This window comes from Mercenaria mercenaria, chromosome 11, assembly GCF_021730395.1.
Source record: "Mercenaria mercenaria strain notata chromosome 11, MADL_Memer_1, whole genome shotgun sequence".
Lineage (NCBI taxonomy): Eukaryota > Metazoa > Mollusca > Bivalvia > Venerida > Veneridae > Mercenaria > Mercenaria mercenaria.
The window spans coordinates 8,528,160-8,553,515 of NC_069371.1; the positions used below are offsets into that span (position 1 = coordinate 8,528,160).

General features: G+C 34.2%; 1 protein-coding gene across 1 annotated transcript; it reads right to left on the reverse strand.

Moving 5' to 3' along the window:
• Positions 1-520: 520 nt before the first annotated feature.
• Positions 521-25,187, reverse strand: LOC123532374 (ribosome biogenesis protein WDR12 homolog). Its single transcript, XM_045313798.2, has 11 exons — positions 25,078-25,187; positions 12,092-12,177; positions 11,604-11,707; positions 7,669-7,775; positions 5,970-6,085; positions 4,903-5,060; positions 4,041-4,086; positions 3,163-3,392; positions 2,453-2,558; positions 1,155-1,287; positions 521-713 (listed from the first exon to the last, which is right to left on the reverse strand). The coding sequence occupies exons 1-11, from the start codon at positions 25,128-25,130 to the stop codon at positions 563-565; spliced, it is 1,290 nt and encodes a 429-aa protein (XP_045169733.2). The 5' UTR covers positions 25,131-25,187; the 3' UTR covers positions 521-562.
• Positions 25,188-25,356: the final 169 nt, after the last annotated feature.

Sequence of the window (25,356 nt, forward strand, 5' to 3'; positions counted from 1 at the left end):
CGAAATGAACTTTGATCTTCAGAATGACCTAGTGACCTACTTTCACATTTCTCAAGCTACAGGCTTCAAATTTGGACCACATGCATATTTTTGTGTTCTGAATTGAAATTTGACATTGACTTTTACCTAGTACCTACTTTCACATTTCTCAAGCTGCAGCCTCGAGATTTGAAGCACATGCATAGTTTTGTATACTGAAATGAACTTTGACCTTGAAATTGATCTTGTGACCTACTTTCACGTTTCTCAAGGTACAGCTTTCAAATTTGGACCACATGCATTGACCACATGCATGGACCACATGCACAGTGTTGTGTACCATAATGAAATTTGACCTTGATTTTGACATTGAGCTAGTCTTGCAATTGGAACACTCAAAAATGGCTCAGTGGTGGGCGCCAAGATCACTCTGTGATCTCTTGTAAAAATTTAGCAGAGTAAAGGTTAATTCAAACTAAAATGGGAGCACTTTTCTTTCTTAAGTTTTACTGACACATCCTGATCATAACCCAAAACAAAATACTTTTTATAGTTTTATTTAGTTAAAATAATTACAACAATATCAAGTTCCAAGAGGTGTTTTTGATTCCTCATGCTGAAATATCCGCAACTGATTGTCTGCCCCTCCCGACATCATCAGTGTAGGTATTGACCAATCAACAGCCAGTATCTTGTCTGTGTGACCAACCAGATTGTATAAAGGTGCCTTTGGACTGAAAATGAGGTTATAAAATAAGTAAAAATCTTCACATTTTTCTTTTATGTATTGGGAAAATTTAGATAAGAAGTGTTTAAGCCCTCAGTTTAATTGCAAGCACATCTATCCTTTTATAATACTTAAACATCGATGAAAAGTTTCTACTTCATTCCAGAATTCAAGTTTTTAAATGCTTAAAGTAAAGGTGAGTACTTAATATTCAAAGTTTATTATACTAAGTCTGGTGACCATTCTCAAAATTCCAGCGCCAGATTGGTTCATTCTGAGCTCATTCTTGACAGACCAACACCACAGAAAATTTAGACTGAACTTCAAACTTTAAGTTTCATAACCTTTTCACCTAATTTGAACACGAAACATTTCTCCTTCCCAATTTCCCAAGTGCTGATTTTCATGAGTATGACGTAATTAATTTCAAAATAAACAGATACATTACCTTCGTTTATCCCAGAGTTTCATAAGGTTGTCGTAGGAACCAGACAAAAACTGATGTTCATTTGTGGTTGACCATGTTACACTTGACACCCAACCATTGTGTGAGGTGTATGTACATTTTACTATTGCTCCATCTGTGAAAAAAGATATATATATAAGAAAGTACATCTGAAAATGTGTTAAAAGACTAAGCCATCTTTAAAAACAGTAACCCACGTCTGTAAACTGGTGAATATAGGAAATAGGATGCATATTTTTTCCCTTTCAAGTGCAAGCCGTAAATTTCAACAGCATTTCATTCAACTGCTAGAAAATATTAAAAAAACTACAGCTGCTTTTGAGAAAAGCATATGTCTCCCACAACTGCCTAATCATCTGAATAGTAGGTCTGTCTTTATATACTGTTTACTCACAGAAAATATACCTTTGATAGTTTTGGAGTAAGCAGCCTTTCGGATAAGTGTTGGAGTAAGCGGCCTATCGGTAATTCAAGGGCCATAATTCCGAAGTGCCTCAGTCGATTTGGCTAGTTATCGAACTTGGCCAAGGACTTATTGACAAACACATTTTTGATCAAGTTTAGTGAAGATCAGATGAGAAATGTTCGACTTAGAGTGCGGACAAAATTTGTGACAGATAAGTGGTGAAGTTAGCGGCCTATCGGTAATTCAAGGGCCATAATTCCAAAGTGCCTGTGCCGATTTGGCTAGTTATCGAACTTGGCCGAAGACTTACTGGCAAACACATTTTGTTCAAGTTTGGTGAAGATCGGATGAGAAATGTTTGACTTAAGAGTGCGGACAAGATTTGTGACAGATGGATGGACACACAGACAGGAGTAAATCAATATGTCTGGAGAGACATACATAATTATCTTTTCTTTATGTACAGCTAAGTATTTTTCTATATTCCTCATTCCCCTGAGCTCATTTATTATTATTTGTTGTTGTTGTGAGGTTTTGAGTCACACTGACAGAGCATATGGTAATATAGCAGCTTTATTGGAGGAAGACCCCCCCCCACCCACTCCCACCCCCAAACACTTTCAAACACTTGTAGAAACAGTGACATTCTGCAAGTCAACTGGATAAAGCCAGCAGGATGGTTCCCTTCAGTCATTACATGAACTAATTCTATGCAAGAGTGGGGCTGGAACCAGTGTTAATGTTTGGGCACAGTGACTCTAAACACACTGCCCATTTAAGTCACTTACAAGAAAAATTTTGAAAAATGTAGCCTGTTAAGTACTCATTTAATACAACTCATTAACAAGACTTGTAGAAGTCAGTGACAGTTTACCTGAAGTTCTAGGGTCCCAAAGTCGTACATGTCTATCTGAAGATCCTGTAATCAACATTCTGTTCAGGGGTGAGTACGACATGTCCAGAAATACTTTGTTCCCTTGCTGCAACAGTAGAGTAATTGATATTAAAAAACTAACTTTCAACTGAGTACATTTGATCATTTGTAGCTAATTAAGCCTATCTTCTACCCATTCTCACTATCAATTTTCACCATCACTCTCAAGTTGAAAATTGTCTCGGCTCAAAATGTTATATACCTTGGTGAAACATTTCAACTTTCAAAATGAGCTTATTTGAAGCAAAGTGTATAATATGACTGTTTTTTAAATACTGAAATTTGATAGCATGAACCAAGTAGATATAACACCTTATTTAATACAAGGCTTGACATGTGTCTTTGATTTCTGCAAATCTGAGCTATGTGAGTATGTAGTTACCAATGCTGGTCATGAGATGGTACCTTTTTACAGAAAGTGATATTCCAGTCATCTGCCTGGCAAAATGTTATACCTCATTCCACATATCTAAGTCATCTACATACATCTAAATGTAGTTCCCTCCTTAGATTCATCTACATATTAGAAATAAGCTTACACTTTTTCAACAAACAAGTACTTACGTTTTCGCATTTTTTCACACAGTTCTATTATGAAATTGAAAAAAAAAGACTTAGAATTATCATTCCTTCCTTTGTAGACAACTTACTAAAGATGACTTTTGTTCTGCTTTCTCCAGGTCCCATAATCGTATGGTATGATCCCATGATGCAGTGCAAACTTCCTGTTCTTCCAACCAAGCAATGGCAGACACACCCTCTGTATGACCTGATAATGTCAACATGGGTACACGTGTTTGTACTTTCTGTCCACCTGTTTTCTTCTTTTTCTTTGGATTTTCTTCTTCTTCATCCACTCCTTCCTCTTCTCTATCTATCACTAAAACACAAAGTATAACTTTATATATATACAGATAGAGGAAACCTATTGGATGTTTTTCTTTTTTATTTATTATATACTTGTCCAGGAGTAACTTTTTATATTTTATATATATATATATATATATATATATCAGATAGAGAGAACTTCAACAAACCAATCACCACTGCAATATACCAGACCAAGTACGGCAAACTGCCTAGCAGTATAACCAAGCATGTATTTTTCACAACAATGCCGCTAACACAATAAGATTAGTTTCAATGCTGCTTCAATACACACCCTAATTGTATTACACATTAGTACTGGTTCCACATTTGCATATATACTCAAATCTCTGTTATCATGTCTCACAAATCAGCAGTGACATTTAAGTCTTTTCTAACAGATTGGAACAAGAGAAGCTATAAATGTTCTCTCTGAGAACAAAAGTGAAATAAATAATTATAGTACAGTAGCAATTTTGAGTTAGACTTTAACTGGCAGAAGGGGAAACTTTCAGTTTTGGAAGTCAACTTTTAAAATTTGGGTTTTCCCTACCTCCTTAATGGAAGGTAAACAGAGCATGTTAAGTATGAAAAGTTATTGATAAAAACTTCACATTAAGGTTAATCAATGCTTTATAAAGTACAAACTGATATCACCTACCTGCTGACCAAAGTTTTAACATTTTGTCCCAGGAACCACTACAAAACTGCAAAATAGAAGGTCAGCTTTTGCTACCATGTTCTGATTAAGTACAACCTACATGTGATTACTTGAACAAATGTAACTGTTTACAGCTGATACAGCTGATTACCTTTGCTGATTACGTTAAATCTGAATACCAAGCACAAGTTCGGAATTTCATTTCTGTACAGCAGTACTGGTAGTAAAGAACCCTTTTTACAGTTCATTGTAAATGAAACTGATTTGGAACAGTTACTGTAGTTTGGAAAATATCCACAATGGTTATAATTTTTTCAATACACAAAAAGTGTTAGTGAATTCAAAATTTCAACATTCCATACAGCAATGGTAGCCAACTTCCTGTCACTGAATAGTCATCTGTTACTAGTTGACAATGCAAGACTTAGTATTGACTTTCGTATTATTTAGGGGAAGGGAAATATGGCATTTTGTTACACTGCTGGCATGTGACTGTATCTAAGTTTATATAAAGTTGTCACCAGTAATCCAAACATGAGTTTTGTCATTGTCACACTGAAATGCAATGCATGTAGCAGACAATGCTCAAAATTTTTTGGAGCTTCCTGTTGTATTTATTTCACATGCTAGTAGCAAAGTATGTATATGTCTCAAAATGACCACAGCAGGAATGGACCAATTCCATTTCATCATTAGTCATAGCAACACAATCAGGTAATGTGACTTAGACATACTTTTTGTCAGCTAGTCCATAGATACTCAACCTAAACTTTTACTACACAGCAGAAATGAGAGCAGTCTACCTCATTTTGTATTTTTAAAAATACTTCTACTAATTGAATAGTCTAATAACTTGACTTACCCTTTGTCCAGACTGGTCCACAGCTACACAGTCTACACTTCCAGCATGACCACGGCAGGAATGGACACAGTCTACCTCATTACTACTCTCATCCCATTGCCACAACAATACAGTCTGGTCATGTGACCCTGACATAAAACTGTATTTTCCATCAGACTCTGAAATAAACTTTGTTACTATATTTTATTCAAAGAAGAATTCGTAAAATTAATGTCATCATTTTCTAACACATGAACAAGATAAAAAGACCAGTATTTGACTGAAATCACAATGTTAAATATACATTTGTTTGCTTGTTTGTTTTCAACACTGTTTTTAACAGTATTTCAGTTAACCTAACCACTGATTCTACATCAGTAATAACATGCTCTCCAGAAGTAACTGGTAACTTCCCCACATGGCCCCACAGACAAATGACTTCAGACAGACACACTTTCTTCTGTCAAATCTTTCAAGAGAACATACCTGACTAAGCTCATGACCTCTTTCATTAATAAATGTACATCCTTCAGATATTGATCACAGTTAACTGGACACAAAAAATGTCTATTACTTCAAAAAGAAAGCTGAATATTCTATAGAATAATATCCAGTGGAAAGTTCTTTAAATCATCTCGTATCTCAAGCTAATGTCCATAATACCCTATCTAGTGTAAAATTATCTCAAAGTAGAAGGGCTTTGTCTGGAAAAACACGTATGTCTCCCCATGCATTTAAACTGGCTAAGATAGATTTTTCTTGTTTTCCTTTTATTCAGAAAAAGAAAATGGTACTGATCACCATCCCATAAATCAACTGATCAAATCCAACCAATAATAGAGGAAAAGTAGTCTAGACAAAGTTTATTTAAAAATAACCTTTATGGATCAATAACTGCAAAATATATTATATATAAACTGCAAAATATATTATATATATATATATATATATATCTCTCTCTGGAGAGTAAGTGATGCCCTTTCTAAGAAGGTATCATATGAATAAATCTATAGATTTTAGTTTTCTAAGCAGTGTTTTCTCTAAAGAGGTTGCAGTAAACATTGGTTAGAGACCAAATTTATAACTACCATGTTTTATCCAGGAAACACATTTTACAGGCTGAGTATGACCTGGGATAGTCAAAACTGAATCTCCTTTTGTTGTCCATAGTCGTATTGTGTTGTCATAGCAACCAGTCAGTATTCTGAAGAAAACATAAAACATGGTGAAGAATTGCTTTTCATGTAACCCTATCAAAAATTATTGGTTAAAGAAAGGCCAACAATTACATTGTAAGAACTTTTATAAGTAATTTACACCAAGTTTTCTTTAGTTATATCATGGTCAGATTTAGATCTCTTTTTGATCAATGTGTTATTATTCTGAAAACACATATGCACAAGTCATCGACAACCTCTGTGACATGTATGCAAAGTATGAAATACCTCTAGGGCAGGAATATCGATAAAACATAAATGTCATTATTTTCCAAAATACATGTCTTCTAGTTAAAATCAAAACAAAAATCTAGGGCAGTGGTGGTCTAGTGGATATAGTGCCAGCCACTTAACCTGGAAATGGTAGGTTTGAGCCCAACTGGGGTCACAACCACACTTTCTAATATACCAGTAATGGTTTTCCAGGATGAGGACTCAATAACAAATAAGCTTGAAGCTTTCATCAAAATGAGCTAAAATATATTGATATATTAAACTAAATCAAAAATGTTTTTAAAGATATAGATTTCAAACCAGTAACAACAGTGAACATAGATGGCAAATTTATCTTAAGGTAGTTCTGCACGTTACGATCAACATTTTTTCTCCAATGTAGAATTTGATTAAACTCTGATTTTTCAAAACTTCGGAATATACTAAGAAAATTCAGCAAATAAAAAAGATAGGGTCATATGCTTGATTTTTTGCTAGACTGATTTGAAAAATTTCGACCTCACGCAATTTTTCATAATGGGAGTCTATGGGAAAATCGCAACTTTCATAACATTTTTGCAAATAGACATTTTTCTACAATGTTGATTTTAATAAAACCTCTCACAATCGTAAATAAATATATGGCCTATAGTATGGTGAAATAAAATGTATAGGCCCATGTGCTTATTTTTAAGATATTTGGCTATGATTAAAGTGAACCGCCTATTTCAAGCTAATTCTAAGACATTATTTTTAATTATTTAAAGTGTCAGATGTTTTAATATCATATTTTAACTTTTGAAAGATAGTAACAGTGTCATTTTAATAAATTTACTCATTGGTTGCCATTAATTCATATACTGACTTTCGTTTCCATATGCCGAATCGAGGCATTATTCTACGTTTTCCGGATAAATGACGCTACGCCATCACTTCCGGTTTATCAAACGTGTAGAACTACCTTAAGTCATGTAAATTGTAACGGCTAAATTTCTGTATGAATATACAAACATATTCAAATAATCAATATGAATATTCTAATGTCAATTTTAGTATTTGTTCCCATCCTTATTTTTTTGCTGGGTTTAAGATAACTTGGACACTTCTAGGTGATTTGGAGACTTTACAGCTTTTCATGCTGAGAACCAGAACTTCCTTGTGCCAGCAGGATGGCTTCCTCACATGAAACAATCTTACACCCAAAGCAAGACTGTGAACCCCAAAGTGTTAAGGGGCAAGTGATTTGATGACAGAAACCTTAACCACTCAGCCAAAGAGGCCTCTATCTGCGAAGTGTGAGGTATGCATATACTCAATTGCAAACATCTATAATACAACTAAGTTTTAGGACACTTACGTATTATTATATGCATGTACACAACTAACCCAGTCATCATGGTTGAGGGAATCCTCAGGTTTTGGTGCTGGATGTCTTTCCACATACTCTATCTCTACCACAGTTTCCTGTACACAAAATATAAATTTTTGTCACAATCAGCCATAATTTCTTTCTAAAACACGACTCAGAGGTTAGTTTGTTTGTCTTGCCGAGTTTAACAATAGTTTTTCATCATTACTTTATCTATAGAGGTCCAGTATAAATCTTTTCATCACACACAACAAAAATTCTCCAAAATGAATCACTGGTGTAGGACAATAAGCCATAAGATATATTGCCTTCAGTCACTCATCACAGAGAACATACTCTCTTGGATTCAAGCCTACAGCACTTTGGATTCAAAGTCTTACACTCTCAGTCTAACCAGACAGGTATACTAAAGCCTTAAACTGGCACATAAGGCTCTGTCAGCTTGAGATACTGTAAAATCATTTAATTTCGTGGGCATGAAATTTCGTGGTTTTGGTCAAAACGATAATTTCGTGGGGATATAAATTCGTGGATTTCAACTTCTGAACATAAAATGAATGGGAATTTTACTTGTTCGTTGGGACTAAATTTCGAGGATTGGCTCGACCACGAAATCCACGAAAATTAGTCCCCCATGAATATTAATGATTTCACAGTACTGCAAACTGGTCTTTCTTGCCTACCTAGTGGGGAAAGTATACACTTGTCCAATCACATGCCAAGGATAGATATTCCTGTTTTTCCCTAGGGGAAAAAAGCATGTACTATAGTACTCACCGTGTTACAACATCATAATTCATTCACTATTTAATGAGATTTGTCACTTTGATACTTTGTGTGATCTACAAGAAAAACAATATAATTCTTGGTTCTTCTGTATAACATGCCTGCCTGAGTAAGAAAGGGTTTCCCAAGGACAGTTTGGAATGAGAAACTGAGCTTCAGTGAGGTTTACTATCAATGCTGTCCTGAGGGTTGGCAAAATAGCTGTTATAGAAAGGAAGACAAAGAAAGACCCCTTTTCTTGTCTATCACATTAGATGTAATTTGTGATGAAAAACAGAGTTAGGTAATTCCCAGCATCATGTGTATTTACCAGTACTATATAGCCTGTTGATGCTTTAGAGTCTGACAAATATTCTTTGAATAGTGCCTGATTGTGACAACAGACTGTTTCATCTGAAGCTTATATTATTTTGTGGTGTATCTGCATACTGTAAATCCAGTATTATTAGCGGTGTTTTAATTTTCGCTATTTTTTGCAGATCGGGTGCGAATTCATAAATCTGCGTAAGTTTCCTTCCATAACATACAGACAATTCCGAAAAAATGTCCGAAATACGGTCAAGTTCAGCAATGAATACTAGCCGCCTGTACACAATGTTTATTGAATGAATTTCAATTTATTTCAATATATTATGAATAAGTATAATAAGAATCCTCAAATCTACATTTCATGTAGAATATACTGCTTAAACACAGAATTAACGCTAAGGTTTAAGGGTTGGATTTACATACAGCTGGCAGGGATAAATATAACATGATAACCTTGATTTTTTAACAGGTTACGGAGAGCATATCCTCGATGCACTTTGTATGTGTCAAACAAGCAGAGTGCGAGTTGCCTGAGGGGATGATCCATATCATCCTTTGGCTTCTCGACAAACCTGACTTTTTTACACATTTTGTTTAGATAACAATAGGGATAAGCAGACAATTTATCACACCACTGTATTATATTCTTGTACGTTACAACTGTTTATGAAATGACTGTAACAAACTTCGAACATTTTATCAGCTATTAAATGTAATAAGAATAATCGCCCGTAAATTGAATAAAGGATTAAAAGACTCAATTTGTGTGAATAAAGTGACCGCTTAGTAATACTAGCAACCACAGCTAAATTTTCAAAATTACTTTTTTACCTTTATTTTAAACTTATTTGAAAGAGCCTTTTAAAAGAAACACAGAACAGTTTAAATTTTGAAGATATCTCAACTGAAACAAAAGTTATGCCAAATTTAAGTTTTGATTTTTCGACAGAATTTGGTCATCTTTTTCAAAGACTTTCTGCATTTTCGCGGTCAATCGACGGAACCGAAAATTCTAGATTTTTCAGTTAAATTAACATAACTTTTTTATTCATAGAGATATCTTTATAAAAATTTGCACTGTAATGTAAAATTTCATGCTGAATTCAGTTCTGCTGTTATTTTATATCTCTGACTCATGCCTAAGGGGTAAATCTGACATTTTCACATCAAAATGACGGGTGTTTATTTTAAATTTTATTTGTACATTTACAACATACATAAAATCAATGAAAAATCAACATTTTTACATGAAATGAATGATAACATAAAACAAATTCAATAAGTACTAATACGAAATAATCTTTGGCGTGCATAAATTCGGTACCGTACGGAAGAATGGGCATTAATGCAATCATGACTTCCGGAATTAGAATATCGCTAACATAAGATAAGAACCTTCGCGAATTGAAATTTCTGACCCTTCCTTCATGAATTCATCAATCCGTGAAATAACCCAGGGTGCGAGAAATCGCGAAATAAAGATCACGCGAATATAATGTGATTTACAGTATATAGGTGTTAGGCCTATTGGGTATACTATTTTGTTTTGGGGGTTTGGGGAGAAGCCTTGTAGTAGGCACTGTTAGAATTATTAAGCCTTAGTTAGTTGTTTTCACACCAATACGAATCATGCCTTATTTGTGTTACTAATATTATTATTATTTCCTTCAAATATTTTTTCTATGTGATTATTATGTCATGTTATGTGACCAATGATTGGTAATAAAACAATATTCTATTCTATTCTATTCTATTCTATAGCTCATGACATCATAATATGGTTAGTACTATAATGACGTCACAAGTAAGCACAATATTTTAGACAAGGTTTCCTTAAGGGAAAGACAGGAATACCTATCCCTGGCATGAGACCAGATAATTGTATACTTCTTCTGCTAGTTTTCATTCATACCTTTTTACTTTTCTCTAAAATAATGCAGCCAATGTTGTATAAATGTATTTATTTCTAAAATGCCCTATGTTGGTGGTCTGTGCACAAAATGGCAAAAATGTCACTACCTGAGGTATTTCAGAAAAGAATTAAAAACATCTCATATGCTTTATGTGACCGATTTTATCAGGCATTAATACAATATAAACAAATAATTCTACAAGTTTTAATTAACTTTGGAAATATTCAAATATCTAGGGTCATCTTATAAATGTAAATCCAATGTCCTGGTGCCCTTTATTGAAACAAAATTCCATTTGCTAAAATTGACCATATTGGTCAACATACGTATGTATACAGAGGCACTTAATTTTTATATCATATTTGTTTTCAAATATAACTTTCTTACAACACAGAATTCTAACAGGCCTTCAAAATGAATATTTATTTTTGAAAGTTAACAAAACTATTATTCTAATAAAAGCAAGCTTTTGTGTGAGTTTTGCCAAATTTAAACAGTGCTGATAGTTTCAAACCAGCCAGCAATGTGTGTTTCCTAACACACTAGTTCATTTTTCATTGACGTATGTAAGGGCCGTTAGGGTTTGGGTTGAAAAATAACTTAACTGTTTAATTTTTTGGTTACATCATGGGCCTTTTACCTATAAAGCACTGTCTTATGCATGGGTATTTTGGAGCTGGTTGCAATGACAACAAAAACAGCATAATCATTGGTAAAATATGAAAGAATTCAATTTGAATTAGATAAATGAATTGTGCAAGAACTTAAGAGAAACAATGATTTTCTTGTATATTATGCAATATTTATCTTATGTCACTTATACAGGTTTTCTCATGGAATGAAATAATATACACCTGTATTTTCAGTGAAACTGGCAATAACGTCTTAACTTTTCAATAAAACAAATGAACTTACTGTTGATATATTTTTCTGTTCCAGGTGTTTCTCAAGAGAGACTCGCAGAAACTCCCCATCTACAAGGAAATCAAATTCCAAGCTTGTTTCATCTCCTAAAGGTTCTGTAACAAAAACAGAAAAAAAAACTTAACAACCCAATTCTGCACCTCAAAACTTTAAACTACCTAACTGTAACTCCAGTAGAAAATTCCAAATATCACATGTATCCCCCTACCCTTTTCTAACAGGAACTTCCCCCTGCCAAAGAAATTGAAAGAAGGCAAGGTAAACTAAAGTGGAATAGTCCACTCATACAATTTTTGAGTTCTTTCTTCATTTATATAGTAACAGATAACTAACCTTTTCACAATAATCAGCAGAAAAATGAGTTTGGGCAAAGTTCCTTCTTTCAAAGTGTTACAAAGAATATATGCCACAATTAGGGATCAAACACACAAACTTTATTCATATCAGTGGCAAGCTAAGTGTATTATTTTTGCACAAACCTGAAATAAGTCCATTGATGAGAGAGCTCAGGTCATCTGTTTTCACTGATACAGGCACAGAAAATGGGGAATCTGGCACAGAATACCTGAAACAAACAAAATATCCCAAATGAAACCCCACTGCACAACTTCAGATGCTGAAAAACCTTGAGTGTTTTTTTGTTCACTATATTAGCCAACATTCGGCTTCTTCACAGAACAGCTGCTTCACAATTAGTAGTGAACCCCATCTGTATAGATAGTGAGTTTCCTTCTTTGTCTATATAAACCGCCATTTTGTTTTTATGAGGAGTCAATTTTTAAAATCAGTCGAGCGTGGAGTTAATGGTGTACGGCATGCAGACGATGCATGTAAGGTCAACCTGGTTTATTTCGGCTTACACGCATTGATATAAGCATTCGTTTTAATAAATATCGAATGTCAATCCAGGTCGATGCACCCTTTTCAATGATTTAGGCGATTTTCAGAATTCATGAAAATCGATTAATTATTGAGAACTACACCTTTTTTCACCTCTCTAAATCAAGTTAATCATCCTATGTGTCATCGTTTCTGATTGGTCAACGGTTTTTATTTATTTTAAATCCATTGGTCTTTTTATCAAAATCTTGTATATTATAATTTTATTTAGTCAGTTTTCTTCATTCTGTACTTCTTTCTTGGTTAGATCACATCTAAAAAAATTTTGAAAAGTTTTTAATACAGAAGTTTTTTCGTTAGAAATACATTCTTATAATTTACACAACTTACAGTCATTTTCGAAATCTATTTGGACATTTTAAATCATTAGTTATTGTAACATTTTGTGGTTTTCAAAATTTTTCAATATGTCTGGGTCTGAAAATAGGAAGTCTAGTAGACCAACAGTACACCATGACTACAGTCTAGTCAACGAGAAAGGATTCGGAGATGACGACACAGGAAATCCTTCTGAAAATTCGGACACCCAAGAAGGCACCATTTTCAGCCCGGTAAAAAGTAAGAAAGATGAAACTTTAGCTCTTTTGCAAAGTCAGTTGCAATCATTGGATCAAGAAGAGGAGGGGCTGAGGAAAGATGCAGAAACTGCATAATTACAGAAAAGGATCCAGCAGAAGAAAGTCAGTTGCTGATTTACGAGGCTAGACTAAAAACTTTAGTTCAGTTGAAGACAGTAAAGTTTCCTTAAAAGATTTGAGAAATGACAAAAAATTGCGTTCTGAAGCAAGTAAAAAGTTGAAAGAGACTGGATTAATTTCAGAATCAGATTCAGATTCGGACAGTAGTTCCGAAACGTCAGGGTCTGAATCAAACATATTAGATTCTGAGAAAGTAAACAATGACAAGAAATCTAAGATTTCAGATTCTGAGAAAGTGAATAAAGAAAAGAAATCAAAGAAAAATAAAAATAAAAACAAGGAGCTGCGTTCAATAAACGCTTAATGCCCCTGGTGGCATCCTTGTCGATACAAAGCAACCTAAGTCCAAAACGAGGTCAAGGTCAAACTGAGGTAAGGTGATGTTAAAAGATGAGGAATGGTCACAGGTTACATCTGTATTAGTATCAATTCATTCTTGTAAGCGGTATTGATGCTAGACGAAACGGTCCCATTTGGTTAACCAAGAGATGGCCCATATAAAGCAACCTAAGTCCAAAATGAGGTAAAGGTCAAGGTCAAACTGAGGTCAGGTGATGTCTGAAGATGAGGAATGGTCACAGGTTACATCTGCATTAGTATCAAGTCATTCTAGTAAGGGGTATTGATGCTAGACGGAACGGTCCCATTTGGTTAACCTCGTATGGACGGACAGACGAACGAACGGACAGGACAATCACTATATGCCTCCCGCATCAGTAGATAATAATAAGAAAAGCTCTAGCAAATATCAAACTTCTGAAGATGATTCTAGTAGTGATGAATCGTCAAGTTCTGAAAGTTCTAACAAAGAATCCAAAAGAAAACATAAACAAGAGGGCCACAATGGCCCTAGGTCGCTCACCGGAGAAACATACCATAACAGTGTAAACAAGTTTGACATAGTGATTTCATGGAAACAAATATTCTGACCAGTTTTAATTAAGATTGGATCAAAAATGTGGTCTCTTAAGGGTAAACAAACATTTTCTTCAATTTGACCTAGTGACCTAGTTTTTGAGCTAAGATGACCTACATTCAACTTTGACCTAGATTTGATCAAGGCAATCATTCTGACTAAATTTCATCAACCTCGATTGAAAAATACAGCCTCTATTGCATACAAAATGTTTTTCTTTGATAAATCCTAGCGACCTAGTTTTTGACCCCAGATGACCCATATTCAAACTTGACCTTAATTTCATCAAGGCTAGCATTCTGACCAAATTTCATGAAGATCAACTGAAAAATACAGTGTCTATTGCATACACAAGGTTTTTCTTTGATCTGATCTAGTGACCTAGTTTTTGACAATGGATGACCCATATTCTAATCGGACCTAGATTTCGTCAAGCCAATCATTCTGACTAAATTTTATGAATTTCCAGTGTAAAAAGCAGCCCCTATTGCGTACACAAGGTTTTTCTTTAATTTGACCGGGTGACCTAGTTTTTGATCCTAGATGACCCATATTCAAACTCCACCTAGATTTCATATAGACAAACATTCTGATTAAATTCATGAAGATCCGGTGTAAAATGCAGCTCCTATTGCTTACACAAGGTTCTTATTTTTTTTGACCTAGTGACCTAGTTTTGATCCCGGATGACCCATATTCAAACTCGACCTAGATTTTATCAAGGCAATTATTCTGACCAAAATTCATGAAGATCAATTGAAAAATACAGCCTCTATCGCATACACAAGATTTTACTTTGATTTCACCTAGTGACCTAGTTTTTGACCCCAGATGACCCATTTTTGAACTTGGCCTAGATTTCATCAAGGTAATCATTCTGACAAAATTTCATGAAGATCAGTTGAAAAATACAGCCTCTCGCATACACAAGGTTTATCTTTGATTTGACCTAGTGACCTACTTTTTAACCCCAGATAACCCATTTTTAAATTTGGCCTAGATTTCATCAAGGTAATCATTCTGACCAAAATTCATGAAGAGAAAATGAAAAATACAGCCTCTATCGCATACACAAGGTTTTTCCTTGATTTGACCTAGTGACCTAGTTTTTGAACCTAGGTGACCCATTTTCTAACTTGGCCTATATTTCATCAACTTGATCAAGGTAATCATTCTGACAAAATTTCATGAAGATCAATTGAAAAATACAGCCCCCATCGCATACACAACGTTTTTCTTTGATTTGACCTAGTGACCTAGTTTTTGACCCCAGATGACCCATTTTCGAACTTGGCCTAGATTTCATCAAGGTTATCATTCTGACCAAAATTCATGAAGATCAGTTGAAAAATACAGCCTCTATTGCATACACAAGCTAAATGTTGACTGACGACAGACGACAAGCGCCTGACACTGAGCGATCAGAAAAACTCACCTGAGCATTGCTCAGGTGAGCTGAAAACATTACAAAAAGAAATCGGTTATTTCAGCAAAGTCATCAGATCATGTCAAATATAGACAAAAATATCCACATGCTTACTTCAGATTTGAACATGTTAATTCAAAGTTAAGCTTTGACACTCTGGAAATGAATCTATTTGTAGCCGGAGAAATGGAAATTATATCCAGCTCATCTACGAAAGAAAAAGAAAGAAAAGCACGTTTAAAACTTTTAAAACGGCTCATGTATTTAAGCGACTCATGATTTCAGTACCATAAAGTCACTTTATGCAGCAGACTGCTATTTTAAGAGAAATTGAATTGGGACATAAAAAGTGGGGCAGCAATTTCAATTATGTGGAAACAAATATTTTAGCTAGAGCTTCGGTCAAAAAATCTGTAGCATCAAGCAAATTTGGTTCAAAACAAAAAAGAGAAGAAATTTCAAATGAAAAAGTTTGGTTTTGTCCTTTATATCAGAAAAATAAATGTCCACACAAGTCCAATTCTCACATGATGGTTGTCAAAGGGAAACAACGACTGGCACAACACGTTTGTGCAACTTCTGTTAAAACGTGATCTATATATAACCTAATAACTATTTATTTTAAGAAAGTTTGCCTTTTCCTTCAAGTTAAACAAGAGGGCCAAGATGACCCTAGGTCACTAACCTGAGAAACACACCATAACAGTGTAAACATGTTTGACCTAGTGATTTCATGGAAACAAATATTCTGGCCAATTTTCATTAGGATTGGATCAAAAATGTGGTCTCTTGAGTTTAAACAAGTATTTTCTTTGATATGACAGGGCTTCCATTAAGATTCAATTTCATGGAGTCAGGACTGCCTGACATTCAGATTTTGGAGTCCCTCTTAAATTTTCTTGGAGTCCTAGTATTACTTTGTACGCTGACCCTTAATATCATTATCATCATCATTATCATCATCATCATCAGACATCGTCATATTTAAAGTACCACTAGAGTGATGAGAAAACATTATATTTAACAAAATCTTTTTATTGTTTTATTACATATATAGTTATCATCAGCATTTTATCAAAGTCAACACATATGCATAAAACAGCAACTGATCAGATATGTAAAATAATGTTTTTTTTAGTTTACATCTGCAACATTTCTAGTTCAATATTTTGCACACTATGATATGAAATACATGTACAGTACATAAGTTAACAATGTGAATACCAAAATAATAAGTTATTATTTTAACAACCACATAGCAAAAAGTATAGATACGGTGTTTTTAGCTTATATCTGCAACATTTCTAGCTATAATATTTTGCACAACATGATATAAAATACATGTACAGTACACAACAATGTGAATACCACAATGTCAGTCACATAGCAAAAAGTATTGATCAGTATGATTTTCATAGCAGTGACAGTGTGTGTGAATGTTCCAACATTTACTTAGTGACTTTGCTTGGTGCATAAAGTCTCTGCAGACGCCTTTTCTTAACCTTGTGCCAGTGCACAATTGCTTTCTCATATGGAAATTGTTCAACAGTAGGACCACATGACAGTTTCATAAGAGTCTCTAAATTTTCAGGGGCAAGGGAAGTTCTGGATTTTACTTTAATTCTGTTCTGCAAACTGAAACCTCTTTCACAAGATACACTTGTTACAGGAATACAAAGGGACATGTTACAAAGTTTACTAATGATTGGATAGTCAGTTACATGGCACTTCATCATTATTCTACAGAAGTCCATAAAGTTCTTTTTCTTGTAGGCACCTTGGAGGAGACACTTGACACCTGCATATTCGAGTTTCAGTTCATTTAAATCAATGTTGTATTTCATGGCTAGACATTTCAGATGTTCCTCAGTTTCAGTAGCAGACAACAGTTCATTGGTGATGGGTTCAAGAACACTGAAAGCCTCAAGCACTGGGGTGTTAGTTGTCATCCGTTCTTCAATACAATCACTTACACAGTCAATGTAATCTTTTTTCATTTTTTCAACACTGCTTTTTTCATTGCTATGAGTCAGCTGGATACCCTTGTAGTACACCTTATTTCCATTTGTGCTGATCTGAGACTCAAACTCTTTCATACATTCTCCATTCACAGTCTTAAGTCCATTTAATTTACCTACTGCGGAATCCTTCATTGGTGTGAACTCAGGGCCTTCGCTGGGTTTTTCATACTTGTCGCCAACCTTTTCGCCAATTTGAAAAAGTTGGAGCCACTTTAGAGCCATTTTTGAGCCAAAGTTCAGAGCCACTTTTATTTCTCTTAGTTGGATGTCACAGTGTGCATAGAGAAATAAAATATAATTGTAAATAATTTCATTAGGAATAATAACAACTTTCGAAGGTGTATTAGTTTATTGTAGAAGTAAATTCAATTTGTAGCTGGATACAAACGACACAAATCATTTCCTTAGTTTAAGAATCATAATCTATCCATGTCAGAATTACCAATATTTCAGGACTCATTTATTTTTGGAAAGGAAAATTTGGATTTTTTTCTATTTTAAAAGGTCGAGTTGAACACTCCTAATTATTTTTAAGAAGCCATGGTAGCAAGTGACATCATATGACCTAGTGACCTAGTTTTTGATGCCAGATGACCCATGTTCAGAGGTCACACTGGGAATTTTTTTCTCTGAGCCACTGCTTTTTTCGAAGATAAAATTATGAGGCCAACAACGGCGAAGCGCATAGCATTGATGTTCTTGTAGGACTACATTAAATGTACCAAAGTACTCATACCACTCAAGAAATTATATAATGTAGTTATTATATATATTTCTTTGTAACCCTTTAAAAAGCTATTTAGAAAATCAATTTTTGTTAACTTCTAAAATTATCATTTTTATAAACATCTGCCATTTAATAAAAAAAATTCAGAACATTACATTTAAAATAAAGATGTCAAAAAAGAAGAAATTTTGTTTAAGCAGTGTCTTATTTTGCACACTGCCTATTAGTGGGTGGGGTTCGATGCCTTCACATGTTTTATTATCGAAAAATACTTTAAAATATGAGCTCTTTTAACAACAGTTTTCATATTTCCTTAAATGTAGACTCTTTACTGGGTTTTTATTTTAGACTGCACTAAAAAATCTCGTCAGAAATGACAGAAATTTCCGAAAATGAAGGTCGCAAAAATGGGTGACAAATACGGAAAACGTTAGTTAGAATTAAATTTTTGATAAAATACCTATGTTTTATTGCTTTTTTGTCATCATATCTATTCAATACTTAAAATTTCTGCTCATCTAAAGCATTTTTATTTGTTTTTGCCCAAACTAACACTCAGCAACTAACATGATTAAATAAAATTTGCTACAGATTGTCTACGGCCGATTGCTCATAAAAAGGTATCAAGCGCACAAAATGAGGATTATAATTATCCAGTTTGTTATTCAATCTAATTATCGCCAATTAACTGCCTGGTCAAATAAAAAATTTGCAAATTGGCTTCCTCCCTTTCAATAACAGATGTTGTTTTGTCTAAACAGATTATCGATTTTTCACACCTTTTGGTTCCTAAAACTGGCAATAATCGTAGTTTTGTAGACAGACGTAGCTTCCGGCCATTTTCGCCACTTAGACAATTTCGGAGCCACATTTATTTTTTTGTCGCAAATGACTCAAGTGGCGATCGACAGCGTGAATATGATATTCAAATTTGACCTATATTTCATCAAGGTAATCATTCTGACCAAATTTCATGAAGATCAATTGAAAAATACAGCCTCTATCGCAAGGTGTTTCTTTGATTTCACCTAGTGACCTACTTTTTAACCCCAGATGACCCATATTCGAACTTGACCTAGATCTAATCAAGACAAACATTCTGACCAAATTTCATGAAGATCAATTGAAAAGTACAGCCCCTATCGCATACACAAAGTTTTTCTTTGATTTGACCTAGTGACCTAGTTTTTTACCCAAGATGATCTGTATTCGAACTCGACCTAGTTTTCATCAAGGCAATCATTCTGACTAAATTTCATGAAGATCTATTGAAAAATACAGCCTCTATCGCATACACAAGGTTTTTCTTTGATTTGACCTAGTGACCTAGTTTTTTACCCCAGATGACCCATATTCAAAGTCAACCTAGATTTCATCAAGGCAATCATTCTGACCAAAATTCTTGAAGATCAATTGAAAAGTACAGCCCCCATCGCATACACAACTTTTTTCTTTGATTTGACATAGTGACCTAGTTTTTCATCCCAGAAGACCCATTTTCGAACTTGGCCTAGACTTCATCAAGATAATCATTCTGACCAAATTTCATGAAGATCAGTTGAAAAATACAGCCTCTATCGCATACACAAGCTAAATGTTGACAGACGACTAACGCCAGACAGACGCCGGACATCGAGTGATCACAATAATTGCTCAGGTGAGCTAAAAAGCGAGTGAACATTTAATTCACAATATTCAGATATAATTTCTATTTAACTGTCTATTTTTTTTTTTTAGACAATGGTTTTATATTAATGTGATATAAAAAATATTCATTTATTAATCCATTATTTTTACAGCTATTATTCAAAATGAAAGCATTTTATACTCAATGATTGTATAGGGCTATTGTTATACATTTTTGTACATAAAAAAAATTGTGGCATAATGATTAAGATATCCCAGCACAACCAGTTTCCGACCGCTCAACAAGTTTTCCGTCCAGTTTTGTACAAATGCAAATCCAGATCTTTGGTTTATTGTCTCACACTTCCTATCAGCATAAGTGCTACAAAAGCATACCATTTAAGTTTCAAGTTTCTTACTGATTGAATTCCCGATATGATGATTTTGACAGCTGTCAGCAGGTAGTCATGCTGAAAATTTACAACCTAAATCCGACCACGGGTGGTATTTTCCTTCCAACAAAAGGAAACAGCACTAAACGTTTACTGTAGTTTCATTACACCATGGCAAACATAAAACACTCACAAATCAAGTCTGGCAACAAACATCAAAACCAACATGGCAGATCAATATACTGTAGGTACACTTGCCTAAATTGGCAGCTAGATTACAGGGGGTAGGGTAAAGTAAATGGCAGAAAAAAGTTAGTGCATTATCTAAAGAACTATATCATCTGCTCAATAACTCCAGAGAACCAGGGTGTCACAACTGCTACATTGATAGCTGTCACAGATGACAATGTGTTATATTATTGCTAAGCTTTTGACACTCCCGAATATTTCAAAATGCTTACAAAATGAAGAAAACTGTTGCAAGGACAGGCATCAGGATTGCATTGTCAAAATAATTTAATAATAGTATGCTTCAGGGATATAAATTAACACTAAGACCCTATTAGCCATCTGGGCTCCTTACAGGCAAATTCTAGGGGCCCAGCCAAAAAGTTAGGGGCCCAGCTATTATTAGCGGAAAAATATACTAACAGTGGTTTAGATCTACATACTTAATAATAAGTCTTGTAATTTGCTTCCTGCCAAAATACATCAATTTCTTAAATACAGAACACTCATCAAATTCACACTGAAAGAGGAAAGTTGTAATCAACCAGTGCATGATATGTTCTAAACATAGGACACAGCCTCTCAAACAAGGACGCATTTGATTTAAAGTTTGAATGATTTTTGCAGCACTAGAGGATATGGGTTTTTTATGGGCATTTTTGATAGAGGCTGCCAGCTTATGGACATCTGAATTTTAGGATTTTGTTACATTGTTGAGTTACAGGGCTTGCAACCCGTCACGAAAGTATTACTTGTACAAAAAGTACAAACCATGTTGCGGTCGGTGTTCAAAGCAGTCACGGTCTGTTAACAGCCCATTTCTCATTAAAAGTCCTCTTTGGCCTTAAGGACGTTTCATAATCCTGATAATATTTCCTTTTGTCGCCGCAACAGGCCGTTCTAAACTCTTTAACAGCCTTCAAAACGTCTACTTTCTAGTGCTGTATTTCTATGGACGCAGCCATTGCTGGTGACGGAGTAAGTAATTTGCGTTTGCCGACTAGTCGTAGTATATATCGGTAATTTTAATTGGTCAATTTAAGTGACGTCGTGCATATTAATAAGACAGTCGGAAAACCCAGAATATTGACATTAGAAGAATTCAAAGCCATTCGCCGGCTGGGCGACTATCTTGGAAAATTGACTCAACCAGCTTTAAACCTGGTCGCACTGGACAAGTGTTAATTTATATCCCTGTGCTTCACAATTTTGGCAGTAAACATGTGTTAAGGAATATACATTTAGTGCAAAAGATATAAAAAATACTGATGATTTGGTTTAACTAAGAATAGGTAGTAGCCAAGGAAACATGCAGCTTTTTTAGTAATAAAAAAAAAACTCATGAAAACATGGTACTGCTACATAAAAGGAATTTATATAAACTTCCAGGTACCAAAACTGACAGAGAATAGGTTCCTAGCATGATTTGTCTCTGCTGTAAACAGTGAAACAATCACAACTGATAAGGCACCACTGATAAATCTGACTTGTAAAGATTTTTATCATACAAAGTCTTAGGTGGTCCAAAAAATGTTGTGGTCGGAAATAGGTTGTTTGTGGATATTGTCTAGCAAATCATTCGATTTATCAATGTACGATGTTTCGATCATGCTATTTGGCATGTCTAGCAGTTAGTCAAAATAATTTGACGTTCAGATTGTTTTTATATTTCTGATGGGCAATCTAATGTCAAAACTTTGAAGGACCAAAATAATGGAAGTTAAATCACAGTACACAGTCATGTAAAGTTATTGGTTTTATATAGCGTGTAAACACACGGTAAACGTTGATCATGTACAGTACATACAAAGGTTTAAATCACCAGAAAATTCGTAATTTTGGATATAATTTGATAATTTTTACAAAGATTAATGAGGAACTGAATCCCCTTTCGATACATGTAAGTTTTACTTTAATTTATGGCCAATTCGTGAAATAATCGGCATTAAAACTTTTAGCATGTAAAGCGTCAGCAGCGATGAAAATTTCATTGGAAGTTGCTTCAACTAATTTGGTCATTTGAGTGTTTGACGCGAGTGGGGATATTGCCCATATGAAAAAAAGAATACAGGCTGACTCAGACCATGGCTGATTCGGACCAAATTAACTTGGCTTATTCGGCCCAAATTGTTTAAGTTTTCCTGACACTAATGTCATGAGTAAATAAAATTTATGAGTATTAAAGGTCCATTACTAAGGGAAAGTGAGTTGGCAATTTTTTTCATAGCCAGTGCATAGACTTCTGCAAGACACTAAATAGTGAAAATTGGCAGGTCAAAATTTACAGAAGGTCTTTGGAACTCAAAGAAATGTATGTGTATTATGTTGAAATTTCAATGAATCGACAGAATGACCCCCAGGTCTTTTTAACTTTCTTCATACTTCATAGAAAAATAATTGTACATATACTGAGATTTATTTCGAATTTCTACATACCAACTTTCATTTTCCAATAAAATGAAATAGTTTCTGTGCTTTTTAAAAGAAATTAAAATGTTCACTTTCCTTAGTATTGGACCTTTAAGTTTAATGTCTGATGCAAAGAATAATTAAGGGGACGCATACTTTGAAATTAGAAAAAAGTGGGTGGGGTATTATAAAATTTACCTGCAAAAAAGTACAAGGTTTTGGTAAATGAAATGAATACTGTTTCAACTGTTATAAGTACACAAAGGATTGCTCACTAAAATAAAAATGAGAAAAACTGAAACAAGAAAGTTATTGTTGAATTACATAAGACTTCTTGTGTACATTCAAAGTCAACAATTAAGACTTTTTGGTGCGAAAATAATAGTGCTTCACTTTGTCCAAACATTTATCAATGTCCTACAGATTCTAATTTAAAGAAAGAATGTGAAATAAGTTCACTGTCTTGCTTTTCATTTCGCATATGTGAGCTAAAACACATTATTTAGTTTGTTTACAAAGTAGTGCATAAGAAAAGATACGGTGGTCAAGGAATGCCACATTACAAAACTAAAAAGAGTATATTCCCTTTAATACATTAAACATTTATCGCTACAGAAGTCTAGTGGCTTACAATAAAGGCCTAGAAATGTTGCCATTATTAATTTTTAACTTGGTATTCATGAACTACAATGCACTTAAATATCAAAACACATTCAACAAACTTTTGAATTGTATTGTCTTAAAAATCCCAAAAATAAGGTATGAAATTTGGTTGAGAGGTCCAATCAATGTGTACATGTGCAAAAGCAACATTCTAATCTTGTTTACAAAAGTTACTAATAAACAGCAGGAATGTCAATGATCAAAACTGGACGAATATACAGTTATCCTCACTTTAATGTCATTTATAATTTGTCCTTGAATTCTCCACCATACTTTTCATAATTCTGTTTGCACGAGTTGCACGAGAATGCTGTCATTCACGTAAAAAAAGGGGTCAAATAAGTTGTAAATGCAATATCATCTAAACGTAATTAATGGATTATGCAATTCAAGATAAACTTTATCTCATAACGTAACGAACATGTATAATGTTGTAACAACAACTTTACTTACACTGATTTAAGTAGCAGTCGGTTTATAAGTGACTTTATTGATTCATTTTGTGTTTTGTTATTGTTGTCAAAAAGTATAACGGAATTGCCTCACAACTGAAGCGGAAACCAGTTTGATGCGCAAAGTAGTCCACTGTAAGTAATATTATTTGACAAATGTCCACAGAAATTAAAAATTTTCTAATATTAAAGACGAATATCTGAATAGTATTCATTATTTGATAAGAAATTATAATCATCGACATGTTTTTTTTTAAAAATCGTACACGTGCTGACACCTAAGTTGTCTCCCGTTGTTTATTAGAGTTACCTTTCGTTCGGCGCAGTAATACATTTGCAGTGAATCGCCGAGAAGTCGTGGGAAAATTAAAAAAAATTAAAAACCATGTAAACAAACTAAAATTAACCACCTTTTCAAGATAAATTTCAAGTGATCGACATTATGCACTTAACCTCTATATAAGCTATAATCAACATTATTTTCTGAAAACTGCTGAACCTTTCAACATTTATGGTCATTATTGACTGATAAATAAAAGTTTTGGTTGTCTCAAACTGTTTCCAAAGCTGAATCAGCCAAAATATATGGTCATTATCTACTTTTATTTAAAGTATGTGGTCCGAATCAGCAAAAATATTTGGTCCGAATCAGCCATGGTCCGAATCAGCCACGGTCCGAATCAGCCTGTTTCCGAAAAAAAATATCTCAAATTATATTTCCTAGGATCGCGTCAAATTAGTTGGACTAGGCTAGCAGTGAAACAAATTGATGCGCGTGTAACCCGATTGAAACATGCCCAAATCAGGCGAAATCGGTGTACCGGGCTACCAAATTCAGCCTCCCTCATGAGGTGCATATTTTGTAAACATTCGCGAAATTATATTACAATTCTCCCTATTTCACATGTATTCAGTACGACATAATCTTGTTGCAAAAATGCGGTAGATTATCATATTCTGAAACATCTGATGGTAGATATGCATCTTATTTCTTTCAAATTAATTACCTAGACTGTTTTGTGAAAAATTTCACTTGAACATGCGCCACATCGGCCTCCATTTTTAATCTTAACAGCGAAACGCTTTCAAGGTGCAAACCACTAAATCCGGCGGTGTGCTTTCCTTACAGTCTGATTGTATGGTGAAACCAGTACTTTTGTTTTTTTTTTCTCTTTGGAATTGTTTCACAAACGTGGAACAACCCGTTAATTCTTACCAGTACTTTTGTATGGTTCGGAGGTATGGGGAAATGAGAATAATGCTATTATCTCCCAGTTTCAACTTAA

Coding starts and splice junctions, on each gene's coding strand:
- LOC123532374 (XM_045313798.2), bottom strand. CDS start 25,130: ATGGAGGCCGATGTGGCGCATGTTCAAGTGAAATTTTTCACAAAACAG. Junction 6,086..7,668: donor GTACATGCATATAATAATAC/GTAAGTGTCCTA, acceptor TGTTTTCTTCAG/AATACTGACTGGTTGCTATG. Junction 4,087..4,902: donor TGGACCAGTCTGGACAAAGG/GTAAGTCAAGTT, acceptor TCTATTTTGCAG/TTTTGTAGTGGTTCCTGGGA.